Source organism: Electrophorus electricus, chromosome 18 (genome assembly GCF_013358815.1).
Source record: "Electrophorus electricus isolate fEleEle1 chromosome 18, fEleEle1.pri, whole genome shotgun sequence".
NCBI classification, from domain to species: Eukaryota; Metazoa; Chordata; class Actinopteri; order Gymnotiformes; family Gymnotidae; genus Electrophorus; species Electrophorus electricus.
This window is the reverse complement of record NC_049552.1, coordinates 2,116,504-2,144,480: the sequence shown is the minus strand read 5'-3', so window position 1 is coordinate 2,144,480 and position 27,977 is coordinate 2,116,504. Positions and strand designations below refer to the sequence as shown.

At 48.1% G+C, this 27,977-nt stretch overlaps 3 protein-coding genes across 4 annotated transcripts in view; 2 read left to right on the top strand and 1 right to left on the bottom strand.

Moving 5' to 3' along the window:
• The first annotated feature begins 5 nt into the window (after positions 1–5).
• Positions 6–3,466, top strand: arpc5la (actin related protein 2/3 complex, subunit 5-like, a). Its single transcript, XM_026996055.2, has 4 exons — positions 6–423; positions 1,331–1,403; positions 2,217–2,393; positions 2,831–3,466. Exons 1-4 carry the CDS (start codon positions 284–286, stop codon positions 2,891–2,893), a joined length of 453 nt encoding a protein of 150 aa, XP_026851856.1. The 5' UTR covers positions 6–283; the 3' UTR covers positions 2,894–3,466.
• Positions 3,467–3,782: 316 nt separating this feature from the next.
• golga1 (golgin A1) lies at positions 3,783–17,644 on the bottom strand. Of its 2 annotated transcripts, none has more exons than XM_035536195.1 (25): positions 17,446–17,644; positions 16,504–16,681; positions 15,627–15,717; positions 15,015–15,089; positions 13,878–13,975; positions 13,711–13,743; positions 13,438–13,554; positions 12,264–12,412; positions 11,711–11,822; positions 11,009–11,104; positions 10,597–10,722; positions 10,384–10,479; positions 9,989–10,084; positions 9,737–9,832; positions 9,570–9,665; positions 9,236–9,379; positions 9,012–9,107; positions 8,787–8,876; positions 8,165–8,267; positions 6,923–7,137; positions 6,647–6,805; positions 6,476–6,535; positions 6,091–6,357; positions 5,830–5,916; positions 3,783–5,561 (listed from the first exon to the last, which is right to left on the bottom strand). In XM_035536195.1, exons 2-25 carry the CDS (start codon positions 16,627–16,629, stop codon positions 5,481–5,483), a joined length of 2,709 nt encoding a protein of 902 aa, XP_035392088.1. In that variant the 5' UTR covers positions 16,630–16,681; positions 17,446–17,644; the 3' UTR covers positions 3,783–5,480. The 2 variants fall into 2 exon arrangements, with proteins under 2 accessions (XP_035392088.1, XP_035392089.1); XM_035536196.1 differs by having other exon boundaries at positions 9,236–9,376.
• Positions 17,645–18,088: 444 nt separating this feature from the next.
• The window catches only part of si:ch211-158d24.2 (multiple epidermal growth factor-like domains protein 9), a 25,877-nt gene continuing 15,988 nt past the window's right edge, over positions 18,089–27,977 (top strand). Inside the window, exons 1-2 of the mRNA XM_035536451.1 lie at positions 18,089–20,436; positions 24,569–24,767. Coding sequence (XP_035392344.1) covers positions 20,019–20,436; positions 24,569–24,767 — 617 coding nt within the window. The 5' untranslated portion in view covers positions 18,089–20,018. The remainder of the gene's footprint in view (positions 20,437–24,568; positions 24,768–27,977) is intronic.

Sequence of the window (27,977 nt, the reverse complement as noted above, 5' to 3'; positions counted from 1 at the left end):
CCGTGTGCAATTCCGTTTCCGCTACAGTTGGGCTCTGCGTGCGCTGCGGCGATGTGTGGCGCGGCTGCGCTCGAGCGGAGGTAACCCTCGCGCCTTCCGCCGGTGACGGGTGCGTGCCGCTGTGTTTTGGCCCCGAGCTCTCAGTCGCGCCGACTCCCGACTGCAGCGCGAGGCGTCCGTACATCCAGCGTCCCACGGCTCGAGCGTCGCGCGACCGACCGAACCGCATCGGAGCTTTGCAGCGGACGCCGTGTGAGGCGCGCGCCCGTCGGGGCGGGTTGCCATGGCGAAGAACACCCTGTCGTCGCGGTTTCGGGGGGTCGACGTCGACGAGTACGACGAGAACAAGTTCGTGGACGAGCAGGACGAGGCCGCGGAGCAGCACGGGCCCGACGCCGCCCAGGTGGACGCGCTCATCAGGCAATATCCTTACGGGCTCGAGCCTTCCTAAAGATGCGCGTTTATCGCGCGATGACCAAACGCAAAGCAAAGCGCAGAGATTTAAAGGCGCAGGTGTGACGCGTTGCGCTTGTTGGTTGGGCTTAATAAGCCGCCACGCGGTGGTTCATTACACGGCTGCGAGCACCTTTGGTGTCAGGAGGGTGGAGGTTTTGGTTTTGGTGTTGGTGTGTATGGGCTAGTTGGGCTTCAGGAGGTCCAGACCCCAAGTGTTGACCCAGGTGACAGATGAGGTTCGAGGTCATACGGTTGCGGTCTCGCGTTCCTCGCCCTCTTGCTGTACTGTTTGTTTAGGGAAGCAAACCAGACCGGTTTCGTGGAAGCCGCTGATCTTCTCGCAAGTTTCTCCGATGTTTCTGGGAGTAAGGGCTGAGTTCAGTGCAGCGTGCTGACGTTTGCGATTCTGCAGGCGCTGAGCTCTGCTCGCACACACCACCAGCAAAGCGAGTTTTGCAGACTTACCATGTGTCTGAACGTCTGTTTAGCACTTAACTTTCTTTCTTTTGGACATTTATTAAAAACTGTTTCATTGCTCTTGTGGGGCTCTCTCTCTCGCTCTCTCTCTAACAGAATCAAAAACATTTAGTGTCTTTTATTATGTACTTCATGTCTTTCCAAAACCCAAGCTCTGTTGTTGGAATGGTTGGACCCATTCTCCAACATCTCCAGTGTCAGCAGACACTTGCGTTCCTGGTGGAGCGGAACGTCGTCGGTCCTCATCTGTTTAGGAGTGGGTTGTGGGATTAGCAGGGTTGCCATGGTAAAGGGGTGGATGCTGATTCAGTGGAGACGGGTGGTGTGACGCTGCTAAGCCAGAGCGCGCCGCGTTGGTGGCTGTTGGACCCGCTTTCCTTAACTGACAGCGGTGCACGGGGGACATGCTGACGGCGTTCCGCGTCGCTCTAAAGAACCCGCCAATCAACTCCAAGAATCCGGCAGTGAAGGTAAGTCACACTTCACCCACTATCACAGGAATGTTCCCTTTGTTTTGGAATGTTATCAGTGACTTGTCAGTGCTCACGGGAGGGTGTGATCAAGACCACAAAGCCCTTCTGTGGGGCCCTCTGCCCAAGGGCAGTACATGTAAATGGCGTGAGCTGTGAGTGGTAGCCACCATCGGGAGCAGCGGTGTGCTGTTGGAGGCTCGGCTGTTCACCGAGGCGTGGTGGACGTCGCTGTTTGCTTAACGCTAGTGGATGTAACTGTGTCCCAGCTGCAGTGACTCAGATGCGTCTGACGTGCTCTCAGTAATCTTATGTAATGAGAAACGAGTGCAGGCCGCGTTACGCACTCGGGGGATGACACCGAACTTTTCACCTCGTCCTCTCAGCTACATCAAGGCTTTACAGCTGCCAAAAACCCAACGCTGCCAAAGCACTGGAAGTTGTTTCAGAGAATAAATATTCAAAAGCTTATTAGTAGCTTCCTTTATGAACCTCAGCAAAAATACCAACCAATGCAGCACCTCCAATAATAATAATAATAATAATAATAATAATAGCAGATAATTAACTGGTTAATGTGTAAACATATTTAACAAAGAAGACTTAGTGTGTATAGGAATGGGGAGGTTGTCACTGACTGCCCCAAGCGAAGGTGTTATATTTAATAATGGATTGTTGTATGCCTGATCTTAGAAATAAATGAGGTTATACGTGGTATTTTTAACGTAAGGTTATATGGGTATTTTAATGTCCCATAGATTTTTAAACATTTTTTTTTTAACAATAGTCTCGGTCTCTCCCTATGTCTCTCAGGAGCGAGCACAGGCTGTGGTGTTGCGGGTTCTGACCTCCTTTAAGAGCAGTGACATCGAGCCGGCCGTGAGGTCTCTGGACAGGAGCGGGGTGGACCTGCTGATGAAGTACATCTACAGGGGCTTCGAGAAGCCCTCGGAGAACAGCAGTGCCATCCTGCTGCAGTGGCATGAGAAGGTGAGGTCTGCGCACGCCTCTCTGACTCGGGCGTTTGCTACATTCATCTGGTAACGCTCTACAATGGTGTGCCATTGGCTAACATTATTTATTGACTTAGTTTGCATTAACGAACCACGGACATGAGCAATAATGCACCATTTGTTAATGCCAAGACAGTAATGACACATTATCACCATTACTACACAGGGAATAAGGCAGATTCTGTGGTCTTTTTTTTTTGGTTCAGCATGTTTTGGTGTTAGTTAAAGTGCTTATGACTTTGTTAAAGGTGTCTATGGAATAAACGCAAGTTCCGCTCTGTGTCCCATTCCAGCTTTGTCCCGACGGCTTTCCCTAGTCAAAACCTCCATTTCAGTGCAACCCGACTGCATTCCCCAGGGTGGTCCTCCACTTCTAAACAGCCCCTCCCTTCTTTCTCTCTCCCTTTTGTTCAGGCATTTGCTGTTGGAGGTTTGGGGTCTATTGTACGAGTACTGACAGCAAGGAAGTGCGTTTGAACAAAGACAGGTGGAGAAGAACCGCGCGTGCTGCGGGATCGACGGTTTCCCTTCCTGCAGCTCCAACGCTCACTATGGAAATAGCGACGGAAAGGACAGCGCACTACACAGAACAGCTTCTTTAACTCAAAAACAACTGGGAATTTGTTTTTGTTCTATTTAATGTAAACTATTATCGGTTATTTAACTCTGGGAGTGATTAAGTTCTGAACGGTTTTCCTTTGCGCTGAGTGAGCACTGAGGTTTATTTTGTGTATCTAAACAGAATGTTGGTGGAATGACTGTTCTGTACTAGCCTTGAACAACTTTCTAGGCTTCTTAAACTGTGACATTTGAAAGTGTGTGTGTGTGTGTGTACGCGTGTGAGTTTATCCCTCCTCCAGCACCCCTGAATAAATCACCAATTCCCTTACTTGAGAGTTGGATGGTCATATGTACAGACAGAGGATGTTTAATTAATATATATATATATATATATATATAGCGTTGCAGTGGTGGTTGTGGTTTCTTTCCTAGTGTGGGGGTCAGGGGTCATTGTGAAGTGCCTGGTGCAATAAAGATCCTGATTCTGTTTTTTGTCTGGTTTTGGTAATGAGACCTGCTCCAGGTCTACAGCTCATGCTACACTGTGGTTCATCTCAGTTTAGTCTCATCTCCCAATCACATCTCAGTTTAGTCTCACCTCACATTTCCGAAACATCTTGCTGGTTAAGTCTGCCCTCCTCTGCTGTGGAAGGTGTTAATTTGAACATCACATCTGTTGAAATGTGCCTGATTAATAACAGAATGCAGAAGGATGAACGAAAGTGTTGAGGTTGTACAGCGCTTAGTTGGCAGACACGCTGAAACCTCAGTTCTGACCAAAATTGAAACCACACAGGCACAAGCCTTTCAGCAAAATCAAAGAAGGATCATTTATTCAAGTCTTGATATGAATGCATCAAGAAAATCAAACAGTGCTACTGTTAGGAAACGGGGGAAATTGGATGGGATTATGTGGAATTGATGCTGTAGTACAAACCAAGTTAAGAGGGATTGATGCTGTAGTGCAAACCAAGTTAAGAGGGAAAAGTGAAAGTTCATCAGTTCACAACATTTTCATCTATAGCAAAGTGGGCCAAGTCTCCCTCTAAAGTAGAACACACTCCTGTCTGATCTGTAGAAACAGTGGGGGTGTCAGGAATCGGAATCAGAGTTACTGATTTATGAATTTATGATTCATGATCATACTGACTATTAAAATCTCATGTTTGGGCTGCAAAAAGGAAATGAATTCATCATTTATGACTACACTGAAATTAAAAGTATTGAAGTCAAAACTGAGAAACGGGCCTGGATTTCCCAAATGCATGTTAACACGAAGGTCATCGTTAAATGGCAGAGCGAGTATTACACTGAACATCTCCCTCTCCTTTAAGACGTTCTTAACACTTCAATGCTTATGAGATACGGGGCCCTGGACCTCAGCCTAGTATAAATCCAGTCATTTGATTATAAGCAATAGTTACTCCCCACCCTTTTTTGATGAATCTGCTTAGTTGTTTATTCTCGGTCTGGTGCTCCACAACGTAGCACCAGTTTTGATATTATAAATATCTGATCCAAAGTTTTGTGTTCACCAAAAGATGAGAGAACTTCACCACGCAGCAAAACTGACGCCCAGAGTCTGCATGTACTTTTTAAGTCTCTGGTTCTGACTCGGGACTCTCCATCTCGGTGGGAGGGCCAAGGGGCGAGCCAAGGCAGGTTCACTCTGTCCATACTGAGCCAGGCCATGCCCACAGACACACCCAGAGGATTAAAAACTAAACCCAGCTCTTAAATAAACGCTTGTAGAAGAGAGAAAAAACAAAAAAAACATATACGCCCAATGATTTATAAACCGTTTTCCTTTGAAATTTACAGATTCATATATAAATAGACATATGGAATGTAATTAACTGTAATTTACACATACACAAGGCAGGTAAAGGTAAGATGCATCTTCAAAATGGGAGTCTATAGTAATGGTTCCTTCTCCTGCAGTCTACTGGCGGTCCACCATATTTCCACATGCACGCTTACTGACAACGTGGGGTCCACATTGATCTGAGCAGGACCATCTTCAGAGTGGTAAAAAGAACAGAGCAAAGGAAACAACCAGGTCGATGAGAAACCAGTTCTGTCTAACAGTACTTTCTCAGGCTGAAGGGTAGCAGCGGATATCTGTGGTGAACACACAGTCAGCAGGGCATTCATTCATGCATTCACTCGCTCACGCAATCATGCATGCATACGTGATCCTGGGAACTGAGGTGTGGTGGAATCCCAGCAGCCCAAATTGGAGCATGACTCAGCTCGTCCTCCCGCGCTGGAACTCGCTCCGCCAAAGAGCTGCTGGAGAAGACCCCCACACAGCTGGTCGTCGGCGGAGACACGCCAGCCAAAGGAACAGGGAGGAGGCTGTCTGCTGGTTCTCAGACCAGGGGGATTAACACTGGAGGAACAGGTCAGGTCATCTTCACCCTCCCCGCTATAGCCCAACTCCATCAACAACACCATCAACGCCACCATCCTTCCTCCCTCTCCCTCTCTCTCCCTCTATCTCTCAGCTCCATCCGCTCGGCGCTCCTGAGATGGAAGGCCGGACGATGCCCCTGGGTGTAGGCTTGGAGCCGAACCACGACATCTGCGAAGCAAACACACGTGAGCATCCCCGCTCTTAAGCTCAGAGCTCTGACGTACTAACAGATCCATGATTCCAGCCCACAACTGTGTCAATACCACCAATACTGGTAATGCAGGAAGCTTCCCAGTCAAGTGTTGTAGTCTCAGCCTCGGTGCATGTGCATCTGTGTGCGCTGTTGGGTAACGTGTATTTAAGACGGCATCCTGTGCGTGTGTGTGTTACTCTTGACTGTGTCACGAGTAACACACACACGCACACACACACACACCTTATACTCCAGGGTCTGCTTCAGCATGTCCTCCTCTTCACGTGTGAAGTGCAGCAGCACAGACACAGCTCTGATCAGCTGGTACGCCTGAGGAAGGAAGTGATGCGTACAAAAGCATACAATGATGCAACGAGTCACACAAAGTAAGCACGTCACTAGCCTCCGTGTGTGAAACAAAGCACAACACGAGACGAAACACACTGCCTTAAATTCACATATATCAGAGACTTAAAGCCGGATTAGCCTTTATGTGTGTCTCACCTCTGTCTCTCTAGAGGACATGAATTTGAGCACTACGTGTTTGAGGTACTCAAAGTTGATCTCTCTTGTGTCCATCAGATCTGAACTGTTTGTGACTCTGGTTAGAGAGGAGTGCATCGCAGGGCTCAGGCCCTGAGCAGAGCCTGGGGCTGGAGTAGCAGCCAGGGCTGGGACAGGGGCCTCGGCGCTGGGCCTGTCAGACGGCCTCTCGGGCCGGGCCTCCTGGAGCTTGTCTCTGTTGTCTGAGTCAGAGTCTGGCTTCAGTTTCTGTGGCCAAAACAAACAGGTGAAGATTTGAGGATGCAGACAAGAGCAGCTGGACAAAGCAGTCTGATTACACAATGGCTTTGCTACACCCCCAACACACAAACATGCAGACACACACCAGCTCTTTTTGTAAGGTCCTCTTCAGTTCTGCCAGTCTCTGCTGTAGCTGTTTTATCGTCTGTAATAAATATTCATAGCATCAGTTTGGGCAGCGTGCCAGAACCAGGTGAGCGCTACATTTACTGCGTGTGTGTGTGTGTGTGTGTGTGTGTGTGTGCGCGAGTCTCACCTTGTTCTTCTCACCGAGTTGCTGTTCCAGCTCCTTGTTAGTGTTCTGCAGCTGATCCAGGTCGCCAATGGCAACGACCCCATTTTGTTCACACACACACACTTCTGCCTCCTGCAGCTGCATGGTCAGACTCTCCACCTCGCCTTGCAGATCAGACACCTAAAACACACACACACACAATGAGGACTACAATCATCAAATATAGCACCTTTCAACAGTCAGATATATAATCCCACTCATTCTCTCTCTCTCACACACACACACACACACCCCGACCTTTGCCGGGCAGGAGTTGAGCCCGTCAGGCTGGGGGAGGGGCTCCTGTGCTGTGATCTGGGCGTCTCCCTCACGTTCTCTCTCACGTTCTCTCTCACGTTCTCTCTCACGTTCTCTCTCACGTTCTCTCTCACGTTCTCTCTCCTCTGTCTGATGACGAAACTCCTCCCACTCAGCCTGCAGAGAGGAGAAACTGGAGCGTGCTGCCTGCAGGTCTGACACACACACACACACACACACACACACACACACACACACACACACAAACACAAACACACACACAGAGAGTAAACAAACAGGCGTAATGAGAGTGAATGAAACCCTCACAATGGTCCACTTCTAAGAGACACACAGATCAGACGCAGTGATGCCTGCACGCTAGTCCATACACTTCTACTAATCACAACTGTTCACTCTCAAACTGGCACTTTTGATGGATTTAAACAAACAAAACATTTTACAAAACCAGTAATAAATACAAAACAAGTGGCTGAAGTCTTGTTTGGTGTACGCCACCAGTCACACCACTGTCTGTCATGGCGATGACAGCACACATGACAGTGTTGAGTAAACTGGAAGGGTTTGTGTATAAACAGAAGGTGCTGGCACACCCACTCCCTTGTGAGGCTGACGAAATTCTGATCATTGTAAAAGTCAAGGTCTGCTTTGTGCTTAGAAATCTGAGAGTGCCTTTTAAAAGATTCTCCTCGCAAGCTCAAACGCACACACAAACAAAAACAGTGGTGTAAGTTTCAGACCATAGTTTATTTTTTTAAATGACCTGAAAAAGAATGTAATTCACCACTATAACTAAGGAAAAAGTTATAAATATTTGTCTTCTTATATGATGTAAAAACATTTAAAAATAACAATTTAGACTGCTTAAAAAAGTGTTGGTTTTGTAAAGACCAACCCAGACTGGCCCAGAAAGGTTTCAGGAAACCAAATGCCAGGGAATACTGCAATAGCACCTCCTCAGGCAGAAAGGGGGGTTGCAGGTAGTTAAACAAAAACAGGACAGACAGAGCTGAGGAGGTAAGGCTACTGCTACACCCACAGCACAAAAACCCTAGAGTCTCAGTCTCCATGTAAATGCGAGGGCGTCTGGAGTAAAGAAATCTGGTCCAAGGATACGAAGCTCTGTCTTCACCGTCACAAGCAGTAGTACGTTTGAAACCGTCAACAAAATGTCATGATTAATTACACACACACACACACACACACACACACACACACACTCACCCTCCCTCAGACGGCGTAGCTCAGCCTCCTTCTCCTCTACCTGCTCCGTGAGCCTACATACTTCCTGCTCCGCCTCCTGCAGAGACGCAGACATCTCCCCGACCTATCAGAGACAAACGACGGGTTGAACGACCAATCAGAATGAGGTACTATTTGTGACGGACAGCTCACGGCACAGCAGGGACACGGTTATAACTCTGAACTTTTTGCCACTTTTAGCTTGTTACCATTTTTCGGGTACAGGGTGGTGACCTGTGGACTGCATAGGTCTGTCCAGCACCTGGATACACTGGTTCTCCCCTGCTCTACAGCGGCTGGTTCTACTGCGGCTGGTTCTCCCCTGGTCTACCGCGGCTGGTTCTACCGCGGCTGGTTCTCCCCTGGTCTACCGCGGCTGGTTCTCCCCTGGTCTACCGCGGCTGGTTCTACCGCGGCTGGTTCTCCCCTGGTCTACCGCGGCTGGTTCTCCCCTGGTCTACCGCGGCTGGTTCTCCCCTGGTCTACCGCGGCTGGTTCTCCCCTGGTCTACCGCGGCTGGTTCTCCCCTGGTCTACCGCGGCTGGTTCTCCCCTGGTCTACAGCGGCTGGCCCTCTGGTACAGGTACACACGTCCGTTCAGCACCTGCTGCTGTAGCTCTTCTCGCTGCTTCCTGGTTTCTTCTAAAGCTTTAGCGATCTCCACACTCACCGTCTGCCTGCTGCTGAGCTCGGCCTGTCTCACACACAAAAAAATACATGTGCACAAACACAGGAACCCTATAAGTGGTGCTGGCATTTCTTGAAACAGTGTTGGGTGCAGCTCACTCTGGTGTGTGTGTGTGTCTGTGTGTGTGTGTGTGTGTCTCACTCTGGTGTGCTCCAGTTCTGCCGTTAGCCCTTCCATAGTGCTCTCCATCTCGGTCCTGCTCTTCACCATCTCGACCTTCTCCTGTTCCCACAACCGCTACACACATACACAAAGTAGAGGAGCAGGAGATAAGAGAGATTTAGTGTTCAGATAAATATTTAATTATCTAGAAACTAGTTTGTTTTTGAATTAATGGCCATACAGATGCCTTGACACACACACACCCTGCTGTCCTGCTGTTCTATGATCTGTGACTCTCTCTCCAGACGCAGACTGAACAGCTCTTCCTCCATCTTGGCCACCTTCTCCAGTCTCTGGGTGGAGACCTGATGCTCAAGCCTCTTCCTCTGCTCCACCCACTCCACCTGCTCCACAAGCAAAGGGCACACAGCATATGCTCAACAACACTTTTAACACATTTAAACGACACACTAAAATAGTCCATATGAACAGTCTTCAGGAGGGGGTAGGAAAATCCTTTCTGCCCCGTGTGCCAGTCTGGGTCGGGTTTAAACCCCCTTCAGCTCTGCCTGGTTCTGCCCCGTGTGCCTGTCGTACCAGTCTGTCTCTGTGTGCCTCGCTGTCTACCAGCTGCTGCTGCATACAAGCCAGCCTGTGTGTGGAGTCGGAGAGTCTCTGCTCCAGGTCGGCTATCTGAGACAAAACACACAGCAGGGTGAGCACCTCGAGGTTGGGACAGGGGTCAGGGGTCAGGGTCACAGCACCTGCGTGTCTGTCCTCTCCCGGTAGGATTTGGACGAGTCATCTTTGTGTCTCAGCAGCGTGTGGACCTCAGACAAGCTGGTGTTCTGCTTGGAAATCTGACACACATGCACACACGCACAAACAAAGATACACACATGCACAATCACTGCAAATGCAACACACCAAGGGGGGTGTTTGTGTCATTAATTCATATACAAAGAAAGAGCAACAAATGAATGAATGAGTAAAATGAGTGAGCGAGTGCAGGTTACCTGGGCCTGTAGTGAGTTGACTGCTGCTGTGTGATTGGTTCGCTCTTCTAGCAGCTCCGCCCTTACCTCCTCTAATCTTTGCTCCAACGAGGATTTCTACACGCGCACGCACGCGCACACACACGCGCACGCACACGCGCACGCACGCACGCACACACGCACGCACACACGCACGCACACACGCACGCACACACGCACGCACGCACACACGCACGCACACACGCACGCACACACGCACGCACGATCCCCAAGAACAGGGGTGAGACAAAGAAATGTCTTTACAAAAAAGAATGAATAAAAGAAAATTAATGAAGGAAGAAAAAAAACCCACAAAGAAAAAATGAACAGATGAAAGAGAGAACAGATGAAGGTGTAAAGCTGTAGGTACACGTTACCTGGGCTTGTAGGGAGTTGACTGCTGTTGTGTGATTGGTTCGCTCTTCTAGTAGCTCCGCCCTTACTTCCACCAACCTCTGCTCCAATGAGGACTTCTGCACACACGCGCGTGCACGCACACACACACACACACACACACACACTCTCTAAGACTCACAGTGCAGCTCATCATCCGTGTGTGTGTGTGTTTATCGTGCGTGTGTATGGGGCACCTCCTTGAGCAGTTCCTGTAGGTGCTCGTCCTGGGAGAGGTTGGCCTCCAGCCTCCGCTCCAGAGAGAGGACCTTCTCCTGCAGGTCGGCTGTCAGCCTCTCCTGCTCCTGCTCGGTCACGGCAGCCTAGCGCATCACACGGGGTCATCAGGAGCCTGACAAACTCCACCGGACACACTCCTCCCTGACCGGGTCACACAGCGACCGGAGCACAGCCTCTGGCCCGCAGGCCCACGGTGTGTGAGACCGGCCATGTTCATTTACCCGATGGAGTCATCACCGCTTACTTTAGGACCAGCAAACGACTTCACTTTCGTCTTTAACAGGTGTGCAGGCTGCCCGCAGCTGATAGGGGCTTGTCTACAGTGTTAGGGCTGTGGGCTGCAGCAGGTAGGGGGCAGTGCTAACACACCTTACTCTTGTGCTGCTTGTGCTGCAGTTTCAGGCGGTGGTGTTCAGCCTGCAGGGAGTCCATGGACTTCTGTAGAGATCCAGCTACACTCTGGGCCTGGAGCAGAATGAGCACGCGTGCACACACACACACACACACACACACACACACACACCAAGGTGAGTAATTGTGTGTGTGCGCGCGTGTATGTATGTGCATGCGTGTGCGCTTATGTATGTGTGCGTGTGTGCACGTATGTATGTGTGCATGCGTGCACGTGCACCTGTGCGTATGTGTGTGCGTGTGTGTATGTGTATGTGTGTGTGCGCGTGTGTGTGTGGGGTATGTATGTGTGTGGTGAATGTATGTATCTGCGTGCGTGTGTGTATGTGTGCGTGCGCGCACATGTGTGTGTGTGTGTATGTATATGTATGTATGTGTGTGTGCCTGCGTGCATGTGTGTGCGCGTGCCTGTGTGTGTGTGTATGCATGCATGTGTATGTATGTGTGTGTGTATGTATGTATGTATGTGTGTGTGTATGTATGTATGTATGTGTGTGTGTGTGTGTGTATGTATGTATGTATGTGTGTGTGTATGTATGTATGTATGTATGTATACGCGTGTGTGTGTGTGTGTGTGTGTGTGTGTGTGTGTGTGTGTGTGTGTGTGTATGTATGTATGTATGTATGTATGTATGTATGTATACGCGCGTGTGTGTTCACCTTTTGGAAGTCCTCAGACACCTGCTGGACAAGCTGCTGGAGCTCCTGCTCCCTCACCTCCAGATCTGAGATCCTCCGTTCTGCCTCCTCCCTCTCACCCAGCATCTCATCTCTGTGTGTGTGTGTGTGTGTGTGTGTGTGTGTGTGTGTGTGTGTGTGTGTGTGTGTGTGTGAGAGAGAGAGTGAAGAGGGAAATTTGAAAAATTTGCCTTAATCTAAAAAACTACAAACTGTCCACAGAGAGGGAAACACAGAGCCTCTTACTGCAAAATATATGGCAACCCTTCATCGCTTGAGACAGCGAGTAACACACTTTACACCAGCATACCCAAGTTCAGCTGCAAAGGGGATATAATCTGCCTTAGGGCAAGACTCCCACCACACTCGCAAACCTCCGTCACATGACTGAACACTAAGTCTCTTTGGATAAGCATGTCTGCCAAATGTGTAAAATGTCAATTTAATGAAATGTACACAGGAATTAAATTTGGCCAGTCAGCACAAGAAAATGTAACGTGTGTACCTGTGGCAGGACTGTGGGCACAGAGCTTACCTGTGGGCACGGAGCTCCTCGAGCTCCTCCCCAAGCTCGTAGAGCTTGTCCTGGGTCTGAGAGAGCTCCAGACGGGCCGTGTTCAACTCCTCGCCTCTCTGCTTCAGCTCACGCTCACGCTGAGACAGAAGCTCCTCCTTCCGCAAGAGCTGGAGGACAATCAGAAGCTCCCAGTCAGATGGAACCAATCAAACAGAACCAATCAGGAGCTCCTATTCAGATGGACCCAACCAGGAGCTCCCAAATCCAAATCACGGTCAAGTGTGTTAAAGATAGGAATACATAACCATTAGTAGAGGCAGCACACAAGGACAGGGACCCGCCACAGATATGGTAGTTATAAACAAAAACATTGGACGTGTGTCGGACACTCTCTGATAAAGATGTGGTGTGCATTTACAGACAACAGTTGTGACCCTTCAGGCTAGTATATACCAGAACCTGGTCATGCTCCCAGGGAAACATCCAGCCTTTCCCTAACAAATATTACAGCGCACTCAGGGTTTGACCAGCGCATAAGGGAGCCCAGATTGACAGGCTGCCGCACTCAAGACAGATGGCATACTGCCCACACCTCTGTCCAATACTTGCACAGTGAAGCTTTTTCACTTGCAGCTTTGACAGGTATTTTAAATTCTATCAGCACTGCACAGAGCCCAAAATACTACATACCACATTACTATATACACACTACATTACTATACTACATACACTACATTACTATACACACACACCACATTACTATATACTATTACTCTATACACAACATTACTATATAATATATTACTATTATATACACACATTACTATATACACTATATACTATATTGCTATACACCATATTACTCTACACACACTGCATTACTATATGCCATATACACTACATTACTATATACCATATTACTATATACACTATATAGTATATTATTTTATGCCATAAGCTTGTGCACAACAACTGATACTAATTATTCAATAATAAGTATGAATTATCCATTCAACCTTAAATTTTACCAACCACACAGTGTAGTTCAAGGAACCAAACATGCAGAGACGTTCACACCAAAATTCATTAATCCCGCTACTAAGGTCACACATACAGACCACTCGTACACACGCCGAAGAGGGTATGATGCACTGTAGTGAACCGTGAGCAGGTCTGCAGTGGGTGTTCTCACCAAGTGTTTGACTTTGGCTAGTTCCTGCATCCGGAAGCCATCGAGCTCATCCTGTTCATCTCTCTTCTGGAAGAGACTCAGACTCTGCTCCAGACGAGCACTTAATGAGGCCTTCTCCTAAGAGATGGAAGGGGGGGTGGGTGGGGGGAGTGTTTACAAACAAATGTGCATAAGTTGAAGCAAACATTTTCTTACACCACAGTAAGTCACTATTTCATCAGAGTACCAAACCGAGTTCAGACTCGTACACTCAGGAAAGCAAAAGACTTTTACCTGCTCTAAAACGGCCATCTTCTCTCTCCATTCCTACAAAGGAAGGGGAAATTATTCAGGGCTCTGCTACAACCGGCAAACCCAAACACCGTTCAACCTTGTAACCCAAGCCAGTGAACGATCAGACTATAATGGATTATTCACGGGAATGTAATGGTGTCCTCAACCTGATCTTTCTTCTCCAGGGCTAAGGCCATGCCTTCGGCCATCTTGGCTCTGTTGGACTGGAAGCTCTCGTTCTGCTCCTGTATCTTACGCATGGACGCTGAACAGAGACGGCACGAGACAAAAACGAAAGAGAAGAGAGGCATGATACACAAACACACACACAGTGTTAATGCCGTCGAACGAGTCAGAAGGCACGGGTGGTCTTGCGTAAATAAACACAGTCAAATGAAAACAACATCAAAGTGGATACATGCTGCCCTAAAAGAATATGTTAGCATGAAAACCGAGGGTCAGCACCATTTCATAACAACAGGTTCATTATGTCCCAGAACTAAAAACTTTGTAAAAATATAGCTGATAAAAACTGCATGGCAGTCTGGATGGTGAGGGGAAAGCATCACGTGCCCCATCAAAAAGAGCCCTTACTCGTCCTTACCCAAAAATGCCAGTTCTTTTAAAACCAAAAACACACAAAAAGTAAGACACTACATATAAAGAACATGTTGAAAAATGGTGGACTGCTCCTCTAAAGATTAATCTGAGTAAGACTTCAGGAGAATTAGTTGTAAATGAATATTACATTAAGTTCACTTGTGCACTTATTCTAAAACCATTTACCAGCGGCATTCATTTGGCAGAGATTAGAACACTGAAAAGAACTGGAAAAAGAAGCACTGATTAATTGCAGACTGGGGTCCCAGTGGCAGAGCTGTTTGGCTGAGCGTTAATCAAAGCACTACTGTTTCTCATTCCTTATTCCAGTCCTCCAGGGCTGGGCAGGGCACCTGCACTCAGCGGGTGGGGCTCTAAACACACACACACACATGCACAGCATAAGCCTTGTTGGCTGGAAGCGAGCTGACTCTCCCTCACTCACACACACACACACACACACACACACAAAGTAATGTCAGGATGCTAAACGGTGGCACAATGCAACCACAAGGACTTCTACGCCTACATCTTCTACATCTTTCTGCGTCAATTCAAGCAGCAGAGCCAGATTTCTGACCGGGGCGGAGCGGGGCGGACGGTGCTGCGGTGGAAAGCAGAGGAGAGGGAGGCGAGAGGGAGGCGAGAGGGAGGAGAGAGGGAGGAGAGAGGGAGGAGAGCACGAGGAAGAGAAGGGTACGTACAATCCTGATGCTTCTCTAATGCAGTCTCAAGCTTGTCCTTGGTCTTCTGCATTAGCCGAAGCTGCTCAGCGTAGTCTGGGTTTGGAGGTATGGGGTGTGCACACGCACGCACGCAAACACACACACAGAGACAAACGTAGGAAGAGGCAGAGGAGGATGTGGGTCCTCCGTTAGGAGGGAATGACAACAGGAAACAGGCAGGAGAGAACAAAGGGATACAATGGTTGAGAAGATACATCCATGAAGAGAGTATCCAAGTGATGTTCTGGGATGAGGGGCTGCCAAGGCCGGGCTCTACAGCTCCATGCCCTAGAGCCAGTCGGGTAACAGGAGCGGAACTGTAGTGGCCAGGCCGGGCCACACTGGGGGAAAGGAAGTCATGTGACCTGAGACTTGACTGTCACATGATGAAGTTCCTATCCTTCTTAGCGTAGGAAAAACCTTCACGGGTCTACACGTGTGATCATCAGGTGTGCACGGACATTACAAATAAAAAACGTTACACCCTTCAAATAAAAACATTGATATGTCGTTGTAAGACATACTGCATATGAAAGACAAGGACACGTGAGTGTGCGTGTGTGAGAGAGAGAGACACAAGCGTGTTCGTACCTGAAAGTTTGGCCTCCAGCTTTCGGATCTGGTCATTCCTGCGCAAAATCTGAGAAGAGAAATCGTCTCTGGAGCTGCTGCCGTCAGACGCCTGCTGACAAGAGCCCACAAACAAAAACAAACCAAGCAGTTAAACGCTATTTATAAAAGAGCAGCTCTGAATAACACAAAACAAGGACAAGCATTAGAGTGGGTCTGTGCATCTGGCTGTGCTGTGTTTTGGGGGGAGGTGGCGTCATACAGACTGTACATAATTCAGGCTTCCCGTGAGAGAAAGGCTGGACAATAAGCACGACCCTGATTCTTTAATGGATGATAAATGCTGAGGTAGAAAGTCTCTGACAAAAGAAACCAGAACAGCCTTCACACGCGCATCATACGCCAGTCAGGCTCTTCAGTTCAGCCCTTCTACTGACACACCTGTGTGTTCGCCAGTCTGCTCTAATTATACAGTACTTATGCACACCTCAGGCTACCCTTCTACACACCCACGGGTGTGGGTGTGCGTGTACCAAAGAGAATAAACAAGACAAAAGCATCAGGTTACACGAGTTTGAGGATAAAGAAAACCATCGTGTTTTTTTAGTTTCTACTAGATGGGTATGTTTTGTCCAGTATACTGCACATCAGAGGACCACCACTTTACTCTGCCCACTGTGGGACGTTGCGGTGCACTTTAGGGCCTGGTTAGTCTGAAGATCAAAGGTCAAGGGCGTCTCGGAGAGAATCCGAGAATCACGATATAATGAAGCCTATGTGTCACAACATAGGTGACGGGTGTCAAAGACTGCAGACTTGTAGGTCCCCAAAGGAAACAGCTGTGTGTGTGTACATCAGAGAGAAAGAGAGAAAGAGAGAGAGAGAGAAAGTTACTCACAAAGTCATCTCCAGAGTCTGCTCCTACAGACGTTATGGACTCTTTGCTCATGGATCGGGGAATGCGTCCGGTCCGCGGGGCCGTGGCCACCTCTTCCGCAATCTTCTTCTTCAACTTAGCAAACATCCCTTCAGTGTGTGGATGGCCAAAGTGAGGGCAACGTCGTCTCTCCGGAGGCCTGTAGTGGATTGACGTACTTTACCGCGTTTTCAGAGAAACATGCTGCATGTGCAAGGTGCAGCCATTTCATTGCTGTCTTGCTGCCGGTGGAATTTATTCAGTGAGGTACTAAAGATCCAATTGGTTAGGGAAGGCGGCATGACAGGAGTGCATATCCCATATTTATACTACACTCATACTTATTGTAGGTCTCGCCCTCTGCCAATTGTTCCTACAGCATATTTGAGTTACATGCAGGGGGAAAAACGCTGCTAATTAGTAACCTTAATATTAAAGCAATCTCAGCAAACAAGAACAGTTTGGGCATAAACGATAATGACACTAGTCCGAACACAAAGTTTCTTCATAACGACCATCCAACTGTATTTTAGATAGTTATGGCTCGATCAGACAGACAGACAGACAGATAGACAGATAGATAGATAGATAGATAGATAGATAGATAGATAGATAGATAGATAGATAGACGCTAGCTCATCGACAGTTTCAGTACCGTGCCGCTGAGGTCTACTACTCCATACCAGCCCGTGGTGTGACTGGCGAGCCGGACTGGTTAGCTTGGTTAACTAGGTTAACTAGGTTAGCCAGGTCCCAACCACCATGACCATATATGACTGTTACTGTCAGTGCCAGAGAAGGATGACAAAAGTCGCCAGGTCGTAAACTAGTCTGCTAGCCTAGCCAGCACGGTATTATTAACGCTAGCCCAGCTAGCCTAGCATCCCTGACGCAGTCTAGGACAGGTTGAAGTCTTTAACCCACCTTCTGCACGGCTTCAGCTAACAAAGACACAACCGACGTCCACAGTTTCACGAACTGAAGTCTTTGACATTGTTCGCTGATCCAGAAGCGTCTTTCCCGTGTTTACATGTGTATCTGTCGAGCTAGCCTCCATGCTAGCTACGCGAGCTAACTTCTCCACGTCATCCCCACAGTCACCAGACGCCTCGTGACGTCTCGAGACGACGCGGCAGCCGCCGTCAAGCCGCGTGAACCCGGATATGCGGTTCTTACTGCCGGTCGTAACGTCCACGTTAATGCGTCGCGGCAGGCCCAGATGTTTAATTGCCCCCCTCCGTCAACCAGCACGATTATTCGCTTCTGTGCCGAACTGTGCATATTTGCGATTATTCACCTCTATGCCCAACTGTGCACATTCACGATTATTCACCTCTATGCCCAACTGTGCACGTTCACGTTCTTTTTATTTGTCTTTATAAGATCGATGTGAAGACGTGTGTAATGTCCTAGAGTGCTTGCCGCTTGACCGTTTATTGAGTTGATACACAATGCAATGCAACAAACACTTTATTGTTGGATGCTTAGAAATGCCATTTGGCTCCTGGGAAGAGACACAAAGCATGTGCCGTCAAGCCTGAGAAGGAAGAGCATATAACAACACAAAAAGGAATTAAAAACACAGAACTGCATAATTTAAAAAAATTATGTTTCAGTGCTCCATCTAGTGAGAATAGTGAATAATGAAAAACTTTCTGTGAATGGTTAAACAAATAATTGCAGTGTGCATAACCATAATGACAAATCCGAAGTGCTTGTAACCTGCCATTATACAGCCAGATTTCTCAGTGTTTCTTTCGACAACGAAGATAAATGAGAAATAAATGAGAAGGTTCAGATTAAATGGAGCCACACGCAGCCTGTACTATAATAATACATTAAGATGCTGTCTGCCGTTCACCACTTGTCGATATCGAATGGTGTTACTCGCACTCTGCATCATGGTACATAGTGAAGCCTGCAGAAGGCCCTGGATATATTTTACTTTTAACCCAAGATACGATGCACTTGAAGCCATTTCAGACCATAGAATGACAACCACATCCACTGACACTGACACTTGTTAAAATTAGCCCCATATAGTCCAAGTTGAAGGGCTCTGGCTGAAGGCCCAAGTGTGATTATAAAAGATATGACCACCCACTGGAAAGGTCAAAGAGGAAAACAACATTTCTGTCCACATCCTGGGTAACGATGAGCAAAGCAGTCTATCAGAAACCGTTTGTGGTTGTTTATCAGCTTACACTGAAAATGTAAATGAGAGGAAATAGGAATTTTTCTTTAAAAATTTTGTCTTTTTTATCCGTTATATGCATCCCTAGCAATGCACATGAACAATAACTGATATATTTAGGTTGTGAATGCTTGTCATCTATCTATCTATCTATCTATCTATCTATCTATCTATCTATCTATCTATCTATCTATCTATCTATCTATCTATCTATCTATCTATCTGTCCATTTGTCTTGTACTTTAGGAACTCTTCAGTTGTCTATGACTTTCTGTTTCTCTTTCATATGTGTGTAATACCCATCTCTGTTATTAAGGCTTTGAATGTTTGCAGCTGTGTGGTCCACCAAACTAAAAACCCTGGCCTCTGAGAAGATCTCATCTGAGATCCATTTATATGTGGTAATCCACCTCCTTCTGCGTTAGAAATGAAGACTTCACAAAGTACTAAATACAGTCACTGTGACACAGGTGTTTTGGCAAAAAAGGTTTTGTTTGTAATGTGATCACAGGATCATTAATGTAGTGTAGGGTGAGATAAAGCTGATTACAGACATTCCCTGATTTGTGTAATTCCGGCCTTGGATATATACGGATATTCACACCCATTAAAAAACAACAAAGCATTACGTAATGAGTATATTCGGACACATTAACAAAAAGACATTAGATATTGTACAAGAGTAAGCTAGACATAAACTATGGATCTTACACCAAGAAAAGGTGGTAAACGACCTAATTAAGTAACGATACAATACAATTGTTCTTTGTATGCATTTTTCAAGATAGGAACGTATTCTAATTTTAGCCTCGCCTTTGAGAGTAAAAACACATAGGAATATGCCAGCCACAATAATGGAGTATAACTACGCTACACTCGCTCGATCTGATTGTGGAGTGACAGATACGCGAGATCCAGGCTGTCAGTTTTATGAGAGGATCTAGCGTTGGACACTGCGTCACAACGCAGCACCGATCGACCAATCAGACGGCTCACCGATGCCCCAGCGAGGAGGATATTTACCGCAGCGATGAGCCGACCCTCTCTGCCGATTGGCTGAATTTCCTGTCCGTCTGTTACACATCGTTATTACGACAGGTCGCACCAAACACCTTGCGGTAGATTTATAGCCATTGAGGGGAAAAAGGTCTTCTTTCTCCTGGACATGGTGGAGTAGGCGGTAGCTGGACGGACGAGGTTGGGAAACCACAGTGGATTTGGAATAACCCGATGGAAATTGGCGGACAAAGGCCGGTCGAAGCAGCCCTGTTTGAGGAGGTGTTCGTGGAACGTTGAAAGGATCATGTGGTGCTTCGCCCTAATGATGTTTGCATCCTCAGCCTTCCCCTTTATCGTGTTTGCGTGCGTTGGTTTGTCTGCGGCGGCTCCGGGCATTCATGCGCCCGGTGCGCTGCTCCGTGCGCTGAGAAAGCCTCGCGGAATAGCCGCACATCTCAACGTGACCGCGGACGCACTTCCCGAGCCCCGGTTGGGTGTTGTCGCGTTCACCGGCTTGACACCAGCGCCGACGATCGCTTCTGCGGGCAAAGCGATCCGGCCCGATGCACCACGAGCCCCCGGCACCGCGCCACCCACGGCACCGATACACACAGCGGCGCATGCCCAGCCGTGGCCAGCGCGGCTCCAGACCACGGCGGCCGCCAAAGCTCGCGGAGCAGGCGATCCGCCCGGGGTTAAGGCGACCTCCGACGATTCTCAAGGTAACGCGCGGCCGCACGCGCTGCGCCCGGTCGCCCCGCCGCGACGAGCCGTCCGCCCACGAGCCCGGTCCTTTTGTGACGTGATGTCGTTGTTGTCGCGCGCGGCCTGCGCCGTCGGGATCAGAATGTCGGTGTCGGGATTACAGAAGCACAGACAAGCAGTGCTCGCGCTGCAAGGAGGCTGCTTTCATTTGTGTCGCGCGCCGGCGGCGTCAGTCTTTAATAAGTCGCAGCAGAACACCTGTCCATCGCGCGATCAGATGTTTCTCACATGTCCCCCAGAGTTACGGGAGCTCGTGGACATGCTGCCTAGTGCATTATCGGTTGATGTTACGTTGTTATGCACAGACGCTGCGTGCGTAGCTACGGACTGCATGAACCTGTCCCCTTTAACCCCTGTAATCCTCGGGAACGTCAGCATTTCTTAGCGTCTCACACCGGGCCCGTTTCTGCCGACTACCGTCAAGAGGCTTGGAAGGGTGGATTGTTAAATGCTACTCCAAATACAACAAGATTTAGTAAACAGTGACATTCAGACAAAGAAGGGAAAAAAGGAAAGATACAGTGCAATTGTTAGTTTATTGAGCAAAAGAATAGGATATTTAAACATAAAGAGGGCAAAGATCAGAGCATATGAATGGAGAGTGGTTGGGTTATGGGTTGCATGGATTACGACTGGTGTTTATGATCACTCCTGGTGACGATAAGACGCGGTGCTGAGGGAGTCCTGATGGCTTTCAGCCCCCCAAGGAACAGGTGCTGGAGGGGTGGTAGCCCCAGGCTGGGATTAGTAGAAGCCGCCTCACCCAACCCGCAGCCTAACTGGTCTGAGGCTTGAAACAGCCTTTGAAAGGGGTGGGGCGTGTAGGTGGGGTGTGTAGGTGGGGCGTGTAGGTGAGAGGGGTTGGGGGGGGGGGGGGACCGTTACAGCTGAACGGTTCCGTGACCCATGATCCTGACCAGGGATTCCACGCTATTGTCCCTGTGGTATGAGGTCATAATCTGGAGACAACCATGGAAAAAGGACCCAGTGTAAGACGGCCTGTGGGCTGCCCGAGTGTTCCAAGTGCCGTGCCGTGATTTCTGTTTGTCCTGGACACCAGAGCAGGGCTTGGGAGATGTTTAGGAAATCAGCTTCACAAAGGAGTGAATTGCATTCGGTTATGTGAAGGTTCCATGCGTGTGCAGGAGGCAGGTGTCGGGTGTCACTCGGTGTCAGCGGTGCATGTTGTCAGGAGAAACAGACCCTCCTCACATTGCTGTGCCAGATCAGGGCCTCTCCGATGTCACAATCTCAGGTTCACCTCCCCATGACGTGGCTCAGGTCAAACGTTTCTGTGACTTTTTAATATTTCTGTGACAGAGCTGGTCTCAGAATGTCTAGACAAATGATGATTTTGTGTTTTACTTCTTGTAGGATTAGTCGTGCTGTTTGTCATATGATACACACACACACACACACACACACACACACACACACACACACACACACACACACACACACAGTGTGTGAGAAATACAGGGAGGTGAATTTGTGTGTGTGTGTGTGTGTGTGTGTGTGTGTCAATAATATTGCTGAGGAGGGGGCTTACATGTCCTGTGCATAACAGCACAACCCTCTCATGGGATGGCCTTTTCCATAGCCCTACACTGATATTAACCATAAACCTTAACCCTAACCATAATCCTCATCCTAACACTAACCCCTGTGTCAAATGGCAGTAAATTCCCAGTCTTCACATTTAGCCAGTGTTGTTTAGATTTCCCCCACAGGACTTCAGTGGTAAAGCTTCATCAGAGCCGTTGTACGTCTCCGCTGCTTTGCTTTGCTAATGAGCCTCTTTGTGGAGGTGGACGGCACAGTTTGGGGTGGTGACGTGGAGCTGCCCCCTCTGCCCTGCTGCTTGACGCAGGCTCCAGGGGCTTCTGTTATCTTCACACCTTGAGAAGGAGGAGGAGGTTTGAGGTGGAGCCCTGTTCTCAGATGCTAGCTGTGCGTGCGTGTGTGCGCGTGCGTGCGGAGGGGGTTGTAAGCGGCTTATCTGGATCTGCCACAAACACCCACCTGCCCCCACCCCACGTCTGCGAGGTGTTTATTCAGAGTCTCTCTGCCTGCACGTGGTGTGATGACCTAGTGACCAGACGCATTCAAACGACATGTTTCACGTTCAGCCGGGACTCTGGTGACCCGTGGAGTCTGGAGAATTGCAGTGTGGGAAACATGTTGTTTCTCGTCAGCAGGAAACCGGAACTTGGCTGTGGTTTGTGTAGTCCTTAGATTGATTGTCATGTGTTTGAAACAAACAGATAAATAATAATTCCTGTTCGTTTCGTAGTGGTTTTAATGGTGGCGAAGGTTAAGATCAAATCTTGGTGAGTAAAAGTGAGTGATTCCTGCAGTAATGGGACCAAACATGCAGGGATACACATTTATGGGAGCGTAATTAGATAGTCTAGGCGTTTCCACTTGTTTACAAGCGTTAGAGATTTGTAGTTATGAATGTTTCATCTGTATTCACCTTGTTGTTGAGTGAAGGATCAAAATTACGCTCATGTTGAAATGGGGCTTAGAAGTCTGCTACTCCAACCCACTGTGTTGGGATTGAGTAGGGTGTAGAGTATAGGGAGTAGGGTGTAGAGAATGGGGTGTAGGGTGTAGAGAGTAGGGTATAGGGTGTAGAGAATGGGGTGTAGGGTGTAGAGAGTAGGGTATAGGGTGTAGAGAGTAGGGTATAGGGTGTAGGGAGTAGAGAGTAGGGTATAGGGAGTAGGGTGTAGAGAATGGGGAGTAGGGTGTAGGGAGTAGGGTGTAGGGAGTAGGGTATAGGGAGTAGGGTGTAGAGTGTAGGGTGTAGAGAATGGGGTGTAGAGAGTAGGGTATAGGGAGTAGGGTGTAGGGAGTAGGGTGTAGGGAGTAGGGTATAGGGAGTAGAGAGTAGGGTATAGGGAGTAGGGTGTAGAGAATGGGGAGTAGGGTGTAGGGAGTAGGGTGTAGGGTGTAGAGAGTAGGGTATAGGGAGTAGGGTGTAGGGTATAGGGAGTAGAGAGTAGGGTATAGGGAGTAGGGTATAGGGAGTAGAGAGTAGGGTGTAGGGAGTAGAGAGTAGGGTGTAGGGAGTAGAGAGTAGGGTATAGGGAGTAGGGTATAGGGTGTAGAGAGTAGAGAGTAGGGTATAGGGAGTAGGGTGTAGAGAATGGGGAGTAGGGTGTAGGGAGTAGGGTGTAGGGAGTAGGGTGTAGGGAGTAGGGTGTAGAGAGTAGGGAGTAGGGTGTAGAGTAGGGTACAGGGAGTAGGGTACAGGGTGTAGGGAGTAGGGTGTAGAGTAGGGTATAGGGAGTAGGGTGTAGAGAGTAGGGTATAGGGAGTAGGGTGTAGAGAGTAGGGTGTAGGGTGTAGGGAGTAGGGTGTAGAGTAGGGTATAGGGAGTAGGGTGTAGAGAGTAGGGTATAGGGAGTAGGGTGTAGAGAGTAGGGTGTAGGGTGTAGGGAGTAGGGTGTAGAGTAGGGTATAGGGAGTAGGGTGTAGAGAGTAGGGTATAGGGAGTAGAGAGTAGGGTATAGGGTATAGGGTATAGGGAGTAGGGTGTAGGCGCACTCCCCAGGCAGGCACCTCGCTTGTTTGTCTCCTGAATGCTAAAAGCTCCTTCTGTCCTGCCAGGAGATCTGTGACGTTAAATCAGTGCTGTAGCAGACAAGCGGGAAGGGGTAGGGAGAACCCAGGGCAGCAGTGTTGCGTCGCCAGGGCGACGGGTTAGACCGTAGCGTCCTCTCATGGGCTCTCATAACGCGGTATATCCATACGAGCTGTTTTTAAGGATTTAGTGGCCAGAAACCCTCCTGACAGACTGTGTCGTGGTGTCACTGAGGTCACACACAGGGGTCAGACTGATTGTGTGTGTGTGTGTGTGTGTGTGTGTGTGTGTGTGTGTGTGTGTGTGTGTGTGTGTGTCATGCTACAGTCTGCTTTTATCAAACACGGTGAGATAAGAGGCCTTCTGCTCCAGGGTCAAATGCGAGGATGCTCTCCCATTAAGTGCTGTGTGGGACGACGCAGGGACTGCTGTCCTGACCCTGGCTCCCTCTCTCTCTCTCTCTCTCTCTCTCCCTCCCTCTCTCTCTCTCTCCTCCACAGAGCTAGTGTGTAACTGCAGTGCCGAGGGCGTGTTGGACGCTGACGAATGTGACATGGACACAGGTCAGTGTGTGTGTATGGTGGGCTACACGGGGCTCCAGTGTGAGGAGTGTGAGGAAGATCACTACACCAACGGCACCATCGGCTGCCTGCCGTGCGCTTGTGACTCCTTTGGCTCCGTCAGTCCCCGCTGTGACAGGTGAGAGGCACCATGGGAAATGTAGTCTGTGGAGTGGCACATTGAACAGTTCATGGTCACGGGCTTGATGGAGGTGTTTGTTGGTTATATGGATTTGCAGCTTTGACACAAACACTCATAATCGTATAATAATAATTATGACCCGTCTGAAGTGTAGTTTCTTTTATCTTGATCCATATGTGCTCTTATTTTTCCATACAATTGTGTGTTTAACGTAGAACATTTACAACAGGTCTGCTTCCTAATTAGGTCTTTCTCAGACTGTCTGAACTTACATGTCTGCCTCACTATTTTTCGCTCTCTCTCTCTCTCTCTCTCACACACACACAAACAAACACACACACACTGAACGACTGTCCTGGCCTTGCTTCATATACCCTAATTCCATCACTCAGTGGTGGACGAGTCATGAATTCCTGAAGTAAATTTCAGGCCACTCATTAAAGAGGGAACCGAAATCTCTGCTTTCTTTTTAATTGCTCTTCGGGGGGACAGAGTGTTCATGTCCAAATCCTGTCCTATGGGTCCAAAGTCCAGGAAGTACGCATTAATTTAGCCAGGGTGAAATGGATGGGGCTTATTTTGTGTAAAGCTGGCCTGAACAGGCAGAGAGCACACACTCTACCCACACACACTGGCTTTCTGCCTTTGTTCCTGGTATCACTCTTCAGCCACAGGAAGCTGTCTAGTGATTAGCCAAACGTACAGTATGACGGGCATGTCTGAAACGGCCGTACTGAGCCGACCGCATAGTTGTGCCATCAACCTGAAAGACAATTCGAGGCATCTCACATCTTTTAGGACGATGAGTTCATTCTTCAGACTAGCGTTAGATTAAGCTCCGCTGACGTATGTCAGCATGTTTGGGTCCATTAATAACTGTTGGGGTCACGGCAGGGGTCATTCTTCCCTCGGTCGAGGGCAAGGTTTATTAGGATGACAATGTGAAGGCATCTTAGTTAGGAGAATTTTTCATAAGATATCATTATACACAGATTATATTTTTACTCAGCAGGTAATATTTGACAAATTTAGCTCATTTTCCTGTTAACATTTATTTCAATAAATCTGAAGTCATCCCATTAGGTGGTTTTGAAGTGGGCTCATTAGTAATGCACTCAGAGAGGGTTAACCTACAAACCATGGCCATCTTTTTAACAGACACTGTGAATGTACAGCTAGCAGGCTAGCACATCCTGCCCAGCGTCATTTAGGTGAATGTTCTGCCTTGTCTGTTATATCATCCTCAGATTTGGACCCCTCAGAGAGGGGTGGTCTACCTGGGCCGATAACGTGTAGCTTTGTGTGCGCGTGGCTTCATAGCCACCTGGACGTACAGAACTTGATCTCTTCATTTCCATCGTCTTATTTTGTGTGATAACAAAAAATATATAGAGGACTCTATACATCACAGTTCTGTTACGGTGTTGCGAAAGATTAAGGAATTCCTTAGAAACAGAGAGGACATACTGACTCCCGGTATAAACACCAGTCTGTCCATGAACAGAAGTACACATTCCATTCCTTGCTTGTTGCTAAGTGTGCATGCAAAGAAGTCCCCGGGGAAACACTGCCCAAGCGGAACCATTCCAGGGTTAGTAACATTCTGGCTCCTTCTTCTGCATTACAGCACCTGAGGTGATCTCATATTACCACAGCAGGAAGTCCGGCTGGAAAAGAGATGTACAGTTATTGGTTTATTCTGAGAGAGAGGGATGGATATTTGAGAATGAGGAGTGATATTTGTACTGTAACGGATTCTATAAGGAACAAAGGACACTATAGCACAATGGCCTGTTCTGTATTGAACAACCAATAGATGTGTGTGTGTGTGTGTGTGTGTGTGTGTGTGTGTGTGTGTGTGTGTGTGTGTGTAGGGTGTGTGTAGGGTGTGTGTAGGGTGTGTGTAGGGTGTGTGTAGGGTGTGTGTGTTGGACTGAGTTTCTACAGGAATAGAAATATCCTGATGTGTGGGTGGCACTTTGTTGTTGCTCTCTCTTGCAGAGAGAGAGAGAGAGAGAGAGAGAGAGAGAGAGAGAGATACACAACAGTACTACTACCACCATATTATGGTGTCTGTGTGTGTGTGTGTGTGTCTGTGTGTGACTAATCCCTTAGATCCGTATCTTACACGGCCATCTGCCTCCAGCCCTACAGAAAAGAGACTCTTCCTGCTTCCACAGTTGTCATGACAGCACAGGACATGGTGGAAAATGATGCAGGCATCACCATGGTAGCAGGGAGAGAGGGAGAGAGAGAGAGAGAGAAATAGACGACTAGGTAGAAAGAAATTGATGTGGAAGAGAGACACACACAAACATAAATGTACACACGCGTACACACACACAGATACACAGACACACACACACACAAGGATACACAGGTGCACACACACAGCTCTAGTCATTGTGTAACACTGACCTAGTTACTATGCAGCTGATCTGCCTCAGGGTTTCTGAAACATTAATGAAGCATGCTACACACACACAGAAGACTGCTACGATTTGCACATCAACTGAGCATGCTTACACAATAGGGCCCACACACACACACACAATAACGGTCCAACGTACACACACACACACACACACACACACACACACACACACACACACACACACACACACACACAGGACATGTATCCTCTAAGTCATGCGAACTGGTGTGTGTCTATACATACTCAGAGTCAGAGCTGCACATGAGAGTGATGTGTGAGTCTGGCATGGTGGGATCCATGTGGCTCTGTGTGTTCAGGGCTTCATGGGTACTAATGCTGGATCACGTTCATACCCGCACACCCACACCCACACACACGCGTGCATGTGTGCGGGCATACGAACACACACACACACACACGTGCGCGCGCCCCCCCACCCCACACAGACAGTTAGAGACAGACAAATAGAATTAACCACAGACAGCTATGATTAGGGTAGAGCACAGACAGCTGTGATTAGGGTTAACAACCAGAGTACTCTCTGGGTACATTTTACTTTTACATTTTACATTTTACATTTACGGCATTTAGCAGACGCTCTTATCCAGAGTGACTTACAAAAGTGCTTTGTCATTTACTCATAGAATATGTCCAAGTACAGTACAGTAGGTTAGAATTAAACATACCAATGAACTAGAATACTGTAGAATATGGGGATGAATGCTGATACCTAGAAGTACAAAATACATAAGGTCTATCTTAAACAATGATAA